The sequence below is a fragment of the Colletes latitarsis genome, chromosome 2 (assembly GCF_051014445.1).
Source record: "Colletes latitarsis isolate SP2378_abdomen chromosome 2, iyColLati1, whole genome shotgun sequence".
NCBI lineage: Eukaryota > Metazoa > Arthropoda > Insecta > Hymenoptera > Colletidae > Colletes > Colletes latitarsis.
This window is the reverse complement of record NC_135135.1, coordinates 6,602,310-6,616,595: the sequence shown is the minus strand read 5'-3', so window position 1 is coordinate 6,616,595 and position 14,286 is coordinate 6,602,310. Positions and strand designations below refer to the sequence as shown.

At 40.0% G+C, this 14,286-nt stretch overlaps 1 protein-coding gene across 1 annotated transcript; it reads left to right on the top strand.

The window, feature by feature from the left end:
• The first annotated feature begins 1,660 nt into the window (after nucleotides 1-1,660).
• Nucleotides 1,661-13,052, top strand: Anne (polyamine-transporting ATPase anne boleyn). Its single transcript, XM_076778888.1, has 11 exons — nucleotides 1,661-1,795; nucleotides 2,095-2,179; nucleotides 4,131-4,358; nucleotides 4,438-4,574; nucleotides 4,794-4,950; nucleotides 5,533-5,737; nucleotides 5,809-6,147; nucleotides 6,608-7,559; nucleotides 7,636-8,155; nucleotides 8,677-8,858; nucleotides 10,046-13,052. Exons 1-11 carry the CDS (start codon nucleotides 1,672-1,674, stop codon nucleotides 11,470-11,472), a joined length of 4,356 nt encoding a protein of 1,451 aa, XP_076635003.1. The 5' UTR covers nucleotides 1,661-1,671; the 3' UTR covers nucleotides 11,473-13,052.
• The last annotated feature ends 1,234 nt before the right edge of the window (nucleotides 13,053-14,286 follow it).

The window sequence follows — 14,286 nt, the reverse complement described above, 5'->3', positions numbered from 1 at the left end:
TGCACCGTGTTCTCTGTACTTAGAAGTCCCGAAGAGGGTGAATCGTTTAAGCGGATCATCTGAAAGAACTGGCCGAACGAACAATCGACAAAACAGGGTTTTGCGCGTTGTCAGCCGCGAGGACGATCGTCAGGATTCAGCAGCCAGATTACGAGACCGAAGGAGTGATTTAAAGCTCGTGAGTGAGAAGCGCAAAGTGATCGATCAGCAAGAATACTCGTGAGAGTCGTGCGGTCATCTTCGAAAAAAGAACTCTGTAGTTGATGCAATCTGTTCCTATATATAGATTCACGAAATTCGCGGAATTGCGAAACGTTCTTTTTTTCGTACACCGTTTGATCGACGGACTGTTACTTAATTCAAGGATCTCGAGATTAATCAAACTGTGACGTCGTCGTGTACTTAAATATACACTAATCTTTCTATAAACGCGACTTAATCGATCGTGATAAAAAAAAAAACACTTATAATACTACCGGTAACAACGCGATCGATTACATCACTTATCGACCCGATCGTGGTGCAACAGTCGATAACTTAGGTATCTGCCGAACGGACAGAAATTTCTAAGCGATTTTGTACGACCCGTGACGGGTATTTACGAATTTCTCTGCCGCTCGAGACATCCGACGGCACCCAAGATATCCTCATAACCCGTAATGTATTTGAGATCGCGCGAACAGACAGCAAAAGGGAGGTACGAGCACACAAGAGTGGCGGTAGAAGCTGGTTGCGGGGCAAAGGGACGAGATCACCTTGGACCAGCTGGGAGGAACAAGGGCAAGACGAAGACACCTCTGGCGGACTGCTGGGACCTCGAGGTACCTCAGTTGCATCGTCTGAGATCGCCAGGCAGAGATTCCAAGCAGGCGTGCGTACGACGCGGTATGAGCGAAGGTGAACGAGCAGTCATCACGCCTCGAATCGGCTGGCGAAAGCTCACTGATCCTGGCGACTGACACGAATCCAGGAACTCGGGGGCAGGTCCGAAACGATAGCATCAGCTGCTGTTTCATCGTCAACGTCCTTGTTATCCTGCCGCTCTAACTCTATTCTCATGGGAACGTCTTCGACCCTCGAGCCTCGATAGGATACCATATCCTGAAGCGTTGATCCTCCATGCCGACCAGATGCAAGAAAACGCCACGTCGAGATCCACGTCGAGAACTTTGAAGACGGACACAAAAATGGCGGGACATCGGTGCCGGTAGCAGACGGGGTTATTGCCTAGAGAAGCGATCGCCTCGTCCTGCACTCTTCCTCAGGGAACCGCGCCCGAACCGTCACCCGATCTTGGGTAGATTCCCGTTTCCTCTCTCTCGTCACGAGTGCTCAAACTCCCCACAATCTTCCTCTAAAATCAGTTGACGAACTTTACGTCGTTGTTCCGATCAATTATCGAACAGACGATAGGGGTCCGCCGGTGGGCCCATGGACAATAACTCGTAGTTCATAAGAGTAGAGGTAACATGTAGTAGTGAGACAACAACAGAATCAATTAGGACGAAGGACAAGAAACGTCGAAAGGGATTACGCTGTCGTAATACCAGGAACAGTATTTTCGCTATAACGATCATCCGCTAGACCCAAACGGTTTTATCTAGTAAAAAAGAAGCGAAAATATTATTATTTTACGGCTCGAGTCTCGTTCCTTTTCCGCGTATAGTCATCATGCCGCCAACGCCGAGCAAACTGAACCTCAACTTCGCCAGAAACGCGTACAACGTGTTTGGAACACGCGGTACCAACACCGCCGCTGAACATCAGCGCGAACAGAAAACGGAGCTTCTAGAGGGTAAGAGCTCTAAGAGTTACCCTCTTCCACCGAATTGTCCTTAACAATATTTTCAAATATCCTCGCGGGTACTTCTTGGCTAATGATTTGTTGAAACTCTAGTAACCATCGCGTAAATTTCGTTACTCGACGTTGCAACTAACCCTGTTAATTCTACGGTACTCCGTTTTAAAATAGAAGCGAATTGTAAACGATTAGGGACAAGTAATAAAACGCTTGGTATTACCGTCCAGACAATTTCGCGTACGGCTTAGTGGTTGATGTTTCCGACTAATTATTACGATGCTATCTTGTTTCAGATGCCGGAGGGAACGGCCTCCTCCGCATGAAACATGGTGTCGACTACATCAATCCCGGCGAGGAAGACCAGATGGAAATCTATGGGTAAGTAATTCTATTGGGTGGTTCGAAAAGCTCGTAACGAAATTTTGGTAATATTCAAACTCTGTATATATGTAGAAAATAAATATTTTTGTGTAGCTTCGTAATCCCTTTCTCAAAGAAATTCCAATCTTTTTCAGCGACGAACCACTCTAGGTGATATTTACAATCCTATATTGACCTAAGAAAGAGCCATTTTTTGTTTCGATTTCTACATTTTACATTCGACAGCCGTTTATCTGATCTCTACTATTTTAACAGACTATTGCTGGAAACTAAACTAGTTGACTTAAACATACGTAAATGCAGTATTTTCAGAATTTTATAATCTGCGATAAATTTAAAGTCATTAGTTTTAATCTTATGTGTTTTATTTTAATATACGCATACTTTAATCTACTGCACCTCCTGAAATTAAGTCCTGAATTAAATAAATCATGCTTCATATTTTTCAAACCAAGATCAAATAATAATTTTTTCTCCTGTTATTTCTTATCTCAGTACGCATAAATAAATACGGAAATAGCGTAATCGTAATTTTTGTCGAGTTTTTATCAACATGTGGGGTCTAGCGTTATCCTGCTGGACAACGACATCTTTCTATCATTCATTTCTAACCATTTTTCTTTCATTTAGTTCACTTGATTGAAAGCAATATTCATCTGAATTAAAAATTTGTAAATAATCCTTTCAACCTTACCATATACTAAGCAAAATTTTCTTCAAATACAATCCATCTTTTTACGTAAGCTTATGCGAACTTCTTTCCCATTCTTTACGATCGTTTTCATACACTGTTATTAGATTAGCGCAAATGAAATATCAAATTTTATGTATTTTCGTATACTGCAAGAAGATATATGTAAAAACTAGAGAACTTGCAGACAGATTAAACATTGATCATACTGGAGTGCTGTGGCATCTGCATGCCAAATGTATTCTAAAAGAAACAAGTTGGATCGATTAAGAGTGCGTGCTTTGTATTTAACATGAAACAATCGTGAACCATTTTTGTACCGAATAATAACGTGTGATGAAGTATGGATACCTTAAGACAATTATAAAATAACATCTCAATGGTTAAACACAAAATTTCAAAACATGCTCCAAAACATCCATTGTATGCACGGAAAATTCTTATAACAATTTAGAGCGATATATGTGGTATAGTTGATTATTCCGTTTTACCTAGTGATGAAACCATAATGGTAGATAGACACTGCCAATGTATTTAACAAATGAATACGAACAGTAAATTGAAAATACAGCGTCCAACTCTTGTAAACAGACAAAGGCTTACTCTTTATATTTTCAAATTTAACGATTTGAACTATGAAATACTGTAGCATTCACTATGTTTACCAAATTTAACTTCTACGAATTATCGTTTCCTCAAGCATCTAGACCAGGACCATTCCTACGATACCTTTGATACATTGGAGGCCCTAACTGTGGTCCGACGATGGCCAGTAAAATCTCTAGTTGCCCATAGCTGATCTAGAAACCTTCTTAAAAAAAATTTTATCAACGAAGAAGAAATCAAACAGATCATTCAAGCTTTTGTCGACTCTAAAAATTTAGATGTCTAAAAAAATGATATTTATGCTCTTGTTAGTTGTTGATAAAAATGTATTCAAGCAGACAAATATTATTTTATTTCATACAAATAGAATATTGATTGAAACTATAATCCAAAGAAAATTGAAATGTTGTTTTTGTTTTGTTTTTTTTATGTACATAGTTTTTATATAATATAGAAAATATTATAAGGAGATGGAAACGAAATCCTTGCAATCCAAAAGGAAACAATAAATACTCTTACTGCTAATAATTAATGTCAATCGTCAAGTTTTTCACTAATGTCATTTGTTAGAAACGCTACGAAATTTCCGAACAACCCAATGCAGCACAATGATCGACAGAGTAATGACGTAACTCGCCTATCTTCTTTCAGCTTCAAGAGAAACAAACTCTCAACCGCTATCACCTGGTTCCTAATCATCGCGACCGCAGGACTTCTGAGACTGGTTTTCCACTGGGCTCCACGTCTGATGTTATTAGCCACTCATTCTAAATGTCTGTTAGAAGACGCGGACACCGTCTTGCTCGTAGAGAAGTTCCAAGGAAAACACACAAGTTACTACGTAAAGAAATTGAAAACCCTAAATGCTCAGGATGTATTGTTAGTATTTGTAATTTTCACAAAATAAACCAAACCCGTTCGTAAGTGATATCGTAAACGAAATATCTATGTGCATTAGAAAAAACAACCCATTCGATGGAGAATCTTTGATGGATAACGAACCTTGGACTGAAAATGGTAGTATGATAACCACCAAGGAAATCAAGGAAGAGTATCCAAAAGTCTCGCTGCATTTGGTGGGAGGACAATTCAAACGTAAGAAGGAAACAAAAGCTGACGATTAATTTCTTGCCCTACGATTTAAGTTCCTATTGTATCAATCACATGCGACTTGTAATATGTTTTTATTGTTTTATTTACGGTTCTAATTCGTAGTTTTCACCTTTGGCCCGATTTCTTTACCACGAGTCTCATCCATTGCTGTAGGCAAAGGGGTTAATTCCTTTTGTCACTAATAATTATACTTTTGTCCAGATGTTCCATCGATCGTTCTTTTCCATTGCAAGAAGCTACCATATGTTTGGGATCCTGAAAGGTCCGAGTTCCTGAAGCTTCGAGGCTTGGACATTGACGTACTGACGTCGACGTTGCATCAGATGCAGGGACTGAATTATCATGAACAGTACATGAGGTAATTACTCTGATATGTTTCTTAACGCCTCGACGCACGATTTAATCATAATTTTTCAAACGTATATCATTTAATTTTGTTTAAATTTTATCCAGTCACGCAATGCCCATGAAAAGAATAAATTTGTTTTATGATCGTGAAAATGTGTTGATTTTAATATATTAAACTTCATGACAAGTCAGACTCGTTATTATACGGCAAAAGGTTAATCCTCAGACGACCACTTTTAATGATCGCATATAAAAATAACAAATATGTAAATGTATGTAAATAAGTTACTGAAAACATACATATTTATTTAATTTATCATGCAAAAATATTCGAACAAATTAAGTATGTAAAATAATAGGTCAGACCCGTAACCGACTCAGAGCCTAAATTCAATTTAAGATAACTCAGAAACATGCAACCACGCCATAATGTTAAAGAGGTTAATAAAGAGAATTTACCTAAAATGACAGATATTAATTGAATTAAATCAACAAAGCTGAGGTCCATTATAGATTCAGTGCAGTCGTCAATAGGTTAACCGAATTGACCTGCCTACGATACATTGATAACGGGACACCTCTATCTGTGCAGACGTTGCGTTTATGGGAACAACGAAATCCTGATTCCAGTGAAGAGTATCCTAACGCTACTTTGCCTCGAAATCCTTAATCCGTTCTACGTCTTCCAACTGTTCAGTTTTTTCCTCTGGCTCGCCGACAATTACTACTACTACGCTATGGTCATCCTGACTATGTCCAGCATCGGAATAATTATGGCAGTCTTCCAGACTCGTCGAGTACGTTGCTATCCGTTCGTCCCTTGCGTAATTCCTAGTGCCTCTAGAAATCATCAAGGATTCTTTTGCAGAATCAGCAAAATCTGCTGTCCACTGTTCAATCTTCCGACGTGGCAACGGTGATGAGAGATCGAGCAACGGGACAAACAGCAACCGTGCCTGCTGAACGGTTGGTTCCCGGTGATATCTTAGTTATTCCGTCCCATGGCTGTCTGATGCCATGCGACGCGGTTCTTCTAACCGGAAACTGCATTCTGAACGAGTCCATGCTCACCGGAGAATCGGTCCCCGTCACGAAAACACCCATTCCTTCATCCAACGAAACTACATACGATACCAAGGAACATGCGAGACACACACTCTTCTGCGGAACTCGAGTTATTCAGACGAGATATTACGGATCGGAAAAGGTAAACTCTTATTTCTACTGGGTCATCATGAAAGTTCGTAGCGTTATTATAGCTTGTTACGATTTGTTAACAATCAATTTATTTGTCAATATGACCTAAAAAGTTACAACTCTAGAAACGCTTCGAATTGATAAATTTAAAATAATGAAAAATTTGTATTTAATAATAGGAATCGTCATTTCTTATTAGAGATGTCAAATAACTATATTTTTATAGCAAGTAACCGATCAACCGGTTAACCAACTGCAAATGTTTTCCTTTGATTTTCCATTCTAAAAAACGTATGAAAAGGCGTGTATAACGCGTTATTGTGAACGAAAATAACAAAAAAAGAAATAACATCAACATCTGAGAGATAAGTGTGTCAATGTTGCCCGATTTTCGCTACGAACATTCCGAACAACCCAATAGATATTTAGAATATACGAAATTTCAGAAATGCTCGATCATTTCTGTACAGGTACTAGCCGTAGTCGTCAGGACAGGATTCAATACGAGCAAAGGTGGTTTAGTGAGATCCATCATGTACCCTCCACCCGTAGACTTCAAGTTCGAACAAGACTCGTACAAGTTTGTTATTCTGCTTGCTGGAATAGCTAGCATCGGCGTGATTTACACAATCGTGACGAAAGTCATGAGAGGAGTGCAAAGCAACCACATCGCTTTGGAGGCTTTGGACCTGATCACGATCGTGGTACCGCCGGCACTACCGGCAGCTATGACCGTTGGTCGCCTAGTAGCGCAGCGTAGATTAGAAAAGAATAAGATTTATTGTACGAGTCCAAGGACCATCAACGTGTCAGGATCGATCGATTGCATTTGTTTCGACAAAACTGGAACGCTGACCGAAGACGGCCTCGACATGTGGGGCGTGGTGCCCAGTTTCGATAAAAAGTTTCAAATGCATGTGAAAGATATCACGACCTTGCCTCTGAACGATGTCCTCATCGGTATGGTGACATGTCACGGGATCACTATAATAGACAATCAGCCGGTGGGGGATCCGCTGGACCTAAAAATGTTCGAATCTACCGGGTGGACCTTGGAAGAACCCGATGTATCCGATACGTCCAAGTTCTCTATGCTTTTCCCAACCGTAGTCCGACCACCAAAGGGTTCGAAACTCTTGAAGAAGTTGCCCAATGACTCGATAATCACGCCTAGCCGTCAAAATTCTATGTCTTCCGACGTGGTGGACGCCATCTCCTTGAACAACCACGATACCACGTTGACTGGCTCCACGACAGAATTGGGAGAACAGGGTTTAGAAATTGGAATCGTACGGCAGTTTCCGTTCACGTCTACCCTTCAGAGAATGAGCGTTATCACTAGGACGTTGGGTGCTAATCATTATGATCTCTACTGTAAAGGCAGTCCAGAAATGATCCTGAGTCTCTCGAAAGCAGAATCCAGTAAGCGACTTAACGAATAGATTTTATTGGACCGATTCTTCGATCGAGTGCTCAACGAAATGTATTCTTTTTACAGTTCCACCAGACTTTGGTGCCGTATTACAAGATTATACCTCGGAAGGGTATCGTGTAATCGCCCTCGCACACAAATCCTTAAATCGTCTTCCTTATGCCAAAGTCCAACGACTGAGTCGCGAGTTCGCCGAATCGGATCTGAGGTTCTTGGCATTCGTAATCATGGAAAACAGGTTGAAACCGGAGACTACGCCAGTCATCAATGCTTTAAACACTGCCTGTATCAAAACCGTCATGGTTACTGGGGACAATATGTTGACTGCATTGTCAGTAGCTAGAGACTGCGACATTGTGAAGTCAGGTACACCTGTCATCGCAGTCTCGGCGAATCAACAAAATCAAATGAAACCACACATCTACTTCACCAAGAGCAACAGCCAGCCATCTCCAGTCTTGCCGTTGGGACACAGGGATTTCAGCGAGATGACAGACTTGAATAGTATAGCCAGCTTAGAAACAGTAGAAAGTGGTTCATTTAGGAACAATCAATTCAAAAACGACGTCAATTATTTGTCCGATGAGTAAGTATGACCCAAATAAAACATTACAAGCAGTCTTTCCTGAAACCAATCAAAATACTGATTTCATTTTTTTGTGTGATCCAACGATTTCCCTAGAAATGGAAGGTAGTATTATCTGGTTCTTACTTAGCTAACTCTTATAAAACTGAACATTCACTTGAATTATTTTTCTATCGTGTATAATTACAGAGTCAAAATGAAAAATTTGAAATCCATTTTACAAATATATTTAAAAAAGAATTCTAACCTATTTCGATTTTGTTTTTAAAATATACACTTCTAGCTCTGTGGTTGGTATTTTAATCTTTCGCCTCAATTCTTCAATTATGCAGAATGGAAAAAGAATGATTTAAGTAAATGTTTTTCAGTTTTATAAGAATAATACTACCCCCCATTAAAGAAAACCTTCAGGACGCGCCAAAAGAAATTGTTGTAGACAAAAAGATTAGTTGTGAAGTTAATATTTTCGTTGGTTTCTGAAAATACTATAGACTTTTAATATCTATACATTGTGCTTTCAGCATACAATGCTCGAAAAGTAAGTACGTGTTTGCACTCACGGGTAAAACGTGGGCATTGGTCAAACAATACTACCCCGAGTTGATCCCTAAACTGGCCACTCGTGGCGCAATCTTCGCAAGGATGTCCCCAGACCAGAAACAGCAGCTTGTTCAGGAACTGCAATCTTTAGGATACTATGTCGGTACGTGTTTAATCAGTCTCAATAATTAGATTCGCGATCTTTAACTATTAAGTTGGCTAAAAAGAAAGTAATTGCGTTTTTTCGTGTAAAAGGGAGACGAATTCTTCATGAAAAAAAAACTTTGATCGTTTAAAATAAAATTACAGTAAAATTCCGATTATCCGGCAAACTCGAGACTGGGGCACTATCGGAAAATTAAATATGCCGGATAATTGGACTATAACTACATATGAAATGATAAAAACGAGGAAATTGTATCATTTTTGTGGGGGTTTTCTCACTTTACGGGATTAAGGAACAACTTCTCCAACATTCGTAGAATTTCTAAATATACTTCATCAAAATACGCGTTGTTTACATTTTAAAACATTAAAATCCTTCAATCCGTCCAGATGTTACGATATTTGAAACTTTCGGGGAAACATTTCACGTCACATATTACATATATTTTTTAAAGAATTTTTTTTCTCGAAAGTGCGTAGGATTTTGGGGATATGTGTATTGACCAAAAATGATCGTAATTGACCCCCGTAACCAAAAGTAATTTTTCCGTGAATGATATAAAATTTTTTAATAACTTTTTAACGAAGCCTCAATCAAAAAATTGATATTCTTGATTTTCGACTTATTTTGGCCTCTAGAATCCCCCATTAAAATTTTTTCCAGGGGTGGCCGAACACCCTGTATAATATTCTTGAATGATTCTTGATTTATGCTTTGCATATTTGTTGCATATTTTAATAAATTTTCCTTCGAAATGGTTAAATATTACTGTACTTTTACTCAAATTTAATAATTTTCCTATTTCAAAATACGATTTTCTTTTACCTTAAACAAGTTGTCAAGTTTCAAATGAACTATTTTTACGTTTGCATTCCATTTTGACTAAAAGTAACTGATGTCAATAAAATCATTTATAGTATTGAATTTTCGAAACACACTATGAACTATTTTGAACATTATTTACTTAATCGTTTGTCGTGAAAAGGATTATCTAGATTAAATAAGTGGAATACCTACATATTTCTATTCAATGAGTGTTTTAACATAGTAACAAACAATCAATTCGTCAACATTGAAATAAACAAAGATATACAGCAATAAACTCTTGAACATCGCAATTTCCAAATATTTAATTTCTTTTCAGTGAACCCAGTAAGTCGATACTTATTATACATGATTTTCAGCTATGGTAGGCGACGGTGCGAACGATTGTGGAGCCTTGAAGGCGGCTCACACAGGAATTTCTCTCTCCGACACGGAATCATCGGTAGCTTCACCCTTCACCAGCCGCGAAACCAATATTTCCTCCGTGCTGACGGTGATTCGAGAAGGTCGTGCAGCCTTGGTTACGTCCTTCGGAATCTTCAAGTACATGGCAAGCTACTCCCTCACTCAATTCATCTCCGTGATGCTCCTATATGGCATCGAGTCTAACTTAACGGACATAGAGTTTCTCTACATCGATCTCTTCATCATTTCGATCTTCGCCTTCTTCTTTGGTCGCACTCGGGCCTACGACGGCCCATTAGCCAAGACCGCTCCTCTGAACAGTTTGATCAGCACCACGCCGATCGTCAGTCTGGTGACTCAGATCTTAATCGTGGCCATCTTTCAGTACGCCAGTCTTTGGCATCTCCGACAGATGGACTGGTTCGAACCGTTCAATGCCGCAGCGATCGACGACAAGGATGACGTGGGCTGCACAGAGAATTACACAGTCTTCATTATCAGTTCCATGCAGTACATCATTCTGGCCGTGGCGTTTTCGAAAGGTCACCCGTACAGGAAATCACTGTTCACGAATTACGGGCTTCTCACATCGTTTATTTTCTTGAGCCTCTTCTCGATCTACCTCGCGACGTTTCCCTTCGAGTGGCTGTCCGATTGGTTCGAACTAGTGCTGCCCAAAAGCATCAATTTCCGTTTCGTTTTGGTCGGCTACGGCGTCGCGAATTTCGTAATTTCGTTGTTGGTGGAGTACTTTTTCGTCGACTACCTCATTTTCAAAAAGTTACGGTACCGTTGGCACAACGTCGACAAGTCCAGAAGGAAGTTTCTCGCCATCGATCGCGACATGGCGCGGGACATAAAGTGGCCACCTCTCTCCCAGGAACCTCTACCGGAAGCTACGCCGGACATCCTGATCCGCCAGAACGTCACCGAGATCAAGATAGAGAAACGAGTTTCCGAACAATGCCGTCCCGTGGACACGAGTTTTATGAACAGTCCTATCTGCGCGAACTTCAAACACTTCGGTTCAGCCACGGAGGTAACCTTGAACCCCAGGTCGCTCTTCAACGACCGCAGGAACACCGTATCGATGCAAACCGTTCCCTGCTTCGAGGACAAGGATCCCGTGATTAAGCAGCCGAAGATTGAGCTAGCGACGAAGAGGAGGCACAACTCCGAGTCCGAAAACGGGATCAATCAGTACAAGAAACCGTACAAGAACTACAGCACAAACCCAATAGCTACCCTGCCCAGAAGCACAGCCATAGCTCTTCAGCCACAGAAGCTGAGAGACTTCAAGAACATTTTGGTGCACAAGAGCGAAGACGGACTGTCTCCCAACGCGCAAAGTGTCCTCGAACTCGACATCCTGCCATTGTAGAATCAACAGATTTCGAAGATAACGAACGAAACAATTACCAGATAACGGTATCTCGACTAACAGACACCGATCACCTGGCTTTGACGAATCTTTTACTGTTTGTTATTCGACATACCCGTCCGACATCGTAGACTAGGGTACCACGAAGGATCTCTACTATTCTGTCACTGCATTTGTTGTCCCATGACAATCACGGGTCAAGTCTGTTTATCCGCTAGACGAAACGAACTTACTTAAGTCCGAACGCGTGAAATAGACCGGTTTCATCTTCACCGTGACCAGACAACAAGCTACGGTTCCGCGCAGTGGGTAAAAGTGGCCAGGTTTGTGTCAGTATCGTAAAACTTTGAACAGAAATAAGCTACAACGACGAATCTTGGACGGGTTTGAAGCTGAAATGCATAATAAAAGAAAAATATACTTAATGGAGAACCAACAATTTGGAAATTTATGTTGAACTTGCGGTAGGATTGTCTGTTGATTTTAGTACAATACAAAGTCAACAGAAAATGATATGCAGCAACTTGAACAAAATATTCTATCGCGCGTGATGATGAACAGATTAAATATTTTGTTGAAAAATGTCAAGTTCAACATAGATTTACAAGATCAAAACTTGTTCGTGTCGCTAAGTACATTTTTCTTAGGTTCAGTAACACTTTTACCTACTGTGCGTCACTCAGAAGGCAAGAATCACAAGTGTTCAACGAGAAACGATGTGACAGCTTTCCAGGCACGGTCTCCAAACATCGTTCGCACGGTGCATTTAGAATGCCATGGCGTTCACGACAGCTTGAAGTCTGAAGGCGTTTCTCAAACATCGCCGTACTTCAACTAAAGGGGTCCCTTTTGACCCGACCTTTCTTCGTCCTCCTTTTATTAGTATTTCGAGCGTGCCACACTCTCGAGAAAGTATTATCGTTAGTTTATTTATTTTAGATGATGTATTTTAGCTCGTCCTGCCGCTAGGACGAAGGGATACTCTTATGAAAGAGTGTACCCTTCGCGCGGGCCGATCGAAGTATATAGATAGACGTTCTTCTCCCAAGAACTTTATTGCGCTATGATCCCGTCTTTTTGCACTACGATTTGGATGGTATACTTAATAAGAAATTATACGCGTCCTACGTGATTAAATTGTTATAGGTGGACGCGAATCAGGATGAATTTTGTAGTTAGAAAACTGTAGGAAACCGATGGTATTCCCGTTTTCGCGACCAGCAACTTCCAGTCTTATTCAATTGTAACGCGGTCGTCGAATCGTCATCGAATACGAGAAACGATGCTCGACGAATAAATTGTGCAAAGAACGACGCGAGTTCGTCGCGAAAACAGGATTCTAGGTTCCTCTTGGTGTGATGATGGGGTACTGATAACCATGCTCTAGTTTATCCCAACGTATCATACGAGCAGAAGCTCGTTGTCGCGGATACTTATTGTTAACACGATTAACGAGATAAGTGTGTACTTATATACGCAATGAAATTAAATACTTAAGCGTGTTGTTCTGCCATTTGCGGCGCTATGCTTACGTTGAGATATAGCGGTTGTCGAATAAAAAAGTATGTTTTTAATCTAAAGCATCTTCTGTTCTTTCGTTCTTTCGCCCAGCTACCCTCTTTCTTCCTTTTTTATTAGGCCAGTGTTTAATGTTTTAATCTGGTCCGAATCAGAAATTCTAACCCTACTCAAATTTTATTCGGTTCTCATTGCCAGTTTCGTAGAATAACCAACATAACTGGGATAACTGGGTTAACACGACCGATCAAATGACCGTTTTTAAAATTTCATTTAACATTTCTAGCATACAATATTATTTTACTGCCATTTAACTTTACGATTTTTCTTGTAGTATACGAGCAATGAATTTTTCAATATTCACTTCTATTCTTATTGTTTATTTTCTGAGAAAAATATGTAGTCTGTCCCCCTTACCACGATCGGTCATCTGACCGATTAAATGAGTTATATTTTTTGTAACAAATCTAATTTATTACAAAAAATAAGGGGGCTTTTTTTCATTGTGATACCACAGACGAGGTATACGAGTAGACCTTTCACCTAATGTATTTTTTCGGCCCATTTTTCTGGGGCTCTAGAGCCCCATTACCATTTCCGTGTCACTCGCAACGTTACCAACAGATTTAGAAATGAACACAAGAGGAAGTGAGACAAAATATGAAATTACATAAATTTTATTATTTTTTAACGGAATGAAAGCTGCACGGTCCATCAATGGACATTAATCGATTAATTTCATTGGAGTAATCAATCGATTAAGATTATTTAAAGATTTCAAGGTTATTAAAACACCTAAGGATGTATCTCATTGATACGAACACCACAAATCCTTTATTTTTTATTTTAAATTGTAATACATCATTTATTTAAAAAATAACTTGGCAAAAACGTATTTGCGACTCGAAATCAGTGTTATCAGACCGCGCATCGGGGGCGCCAGGAACTCCTCATTCCGCTTTCTCACACTATGCCAGATCACGCGTACGTGAGCTCGTAAAGTTTCGGAGAATCGATAAAGGCAAACTGACACATGCCCTCTTTCGATTCTCCGAAGCTGCCCGAAGTACTTTCGGACCGTCTCGTCGGAGTCGAGAGAGGAAGGCTCACATTTGCCTTTTCGCTCTTGAACCTCTGAAATCCGACCTTACATCAACGGCATACGATTTCGAATCCTCGACTGCCCAGGCATTTTTACTTTCCGATCTATGTAGGCTCACATAAGTAAAGTACCATAATGAAAAAAAATTTTGTGAAATTTTTTTTACGGAAATACACGTTTTAAAATCCCCTGAT

Excerpts from the sequence above, each read along its gene's own strand:
- Anne (XM_076778888.1), top strand. The coding sequence starts at position 1,672 with ATGCCGCCAACGCCGAGCAAACTGAACCTCAACTTCGCCAGAAACGCG. Across the intron at positions 6,148-6,607 it reads GATATTACGGATCGGAAAAG|GTACTAGCCGTAGTCGTCAG; the intron begins GTAAACTCTTAT and ends ATTTCTGTACAG. Across the intron at positions 8,859-10,045 it reads ATCTTTAGGATACTATGTCG|CTATGGTAGGCGACGGTGCG; the intron begins GTACGTGTTTAA and ends CATGATTTTCAG.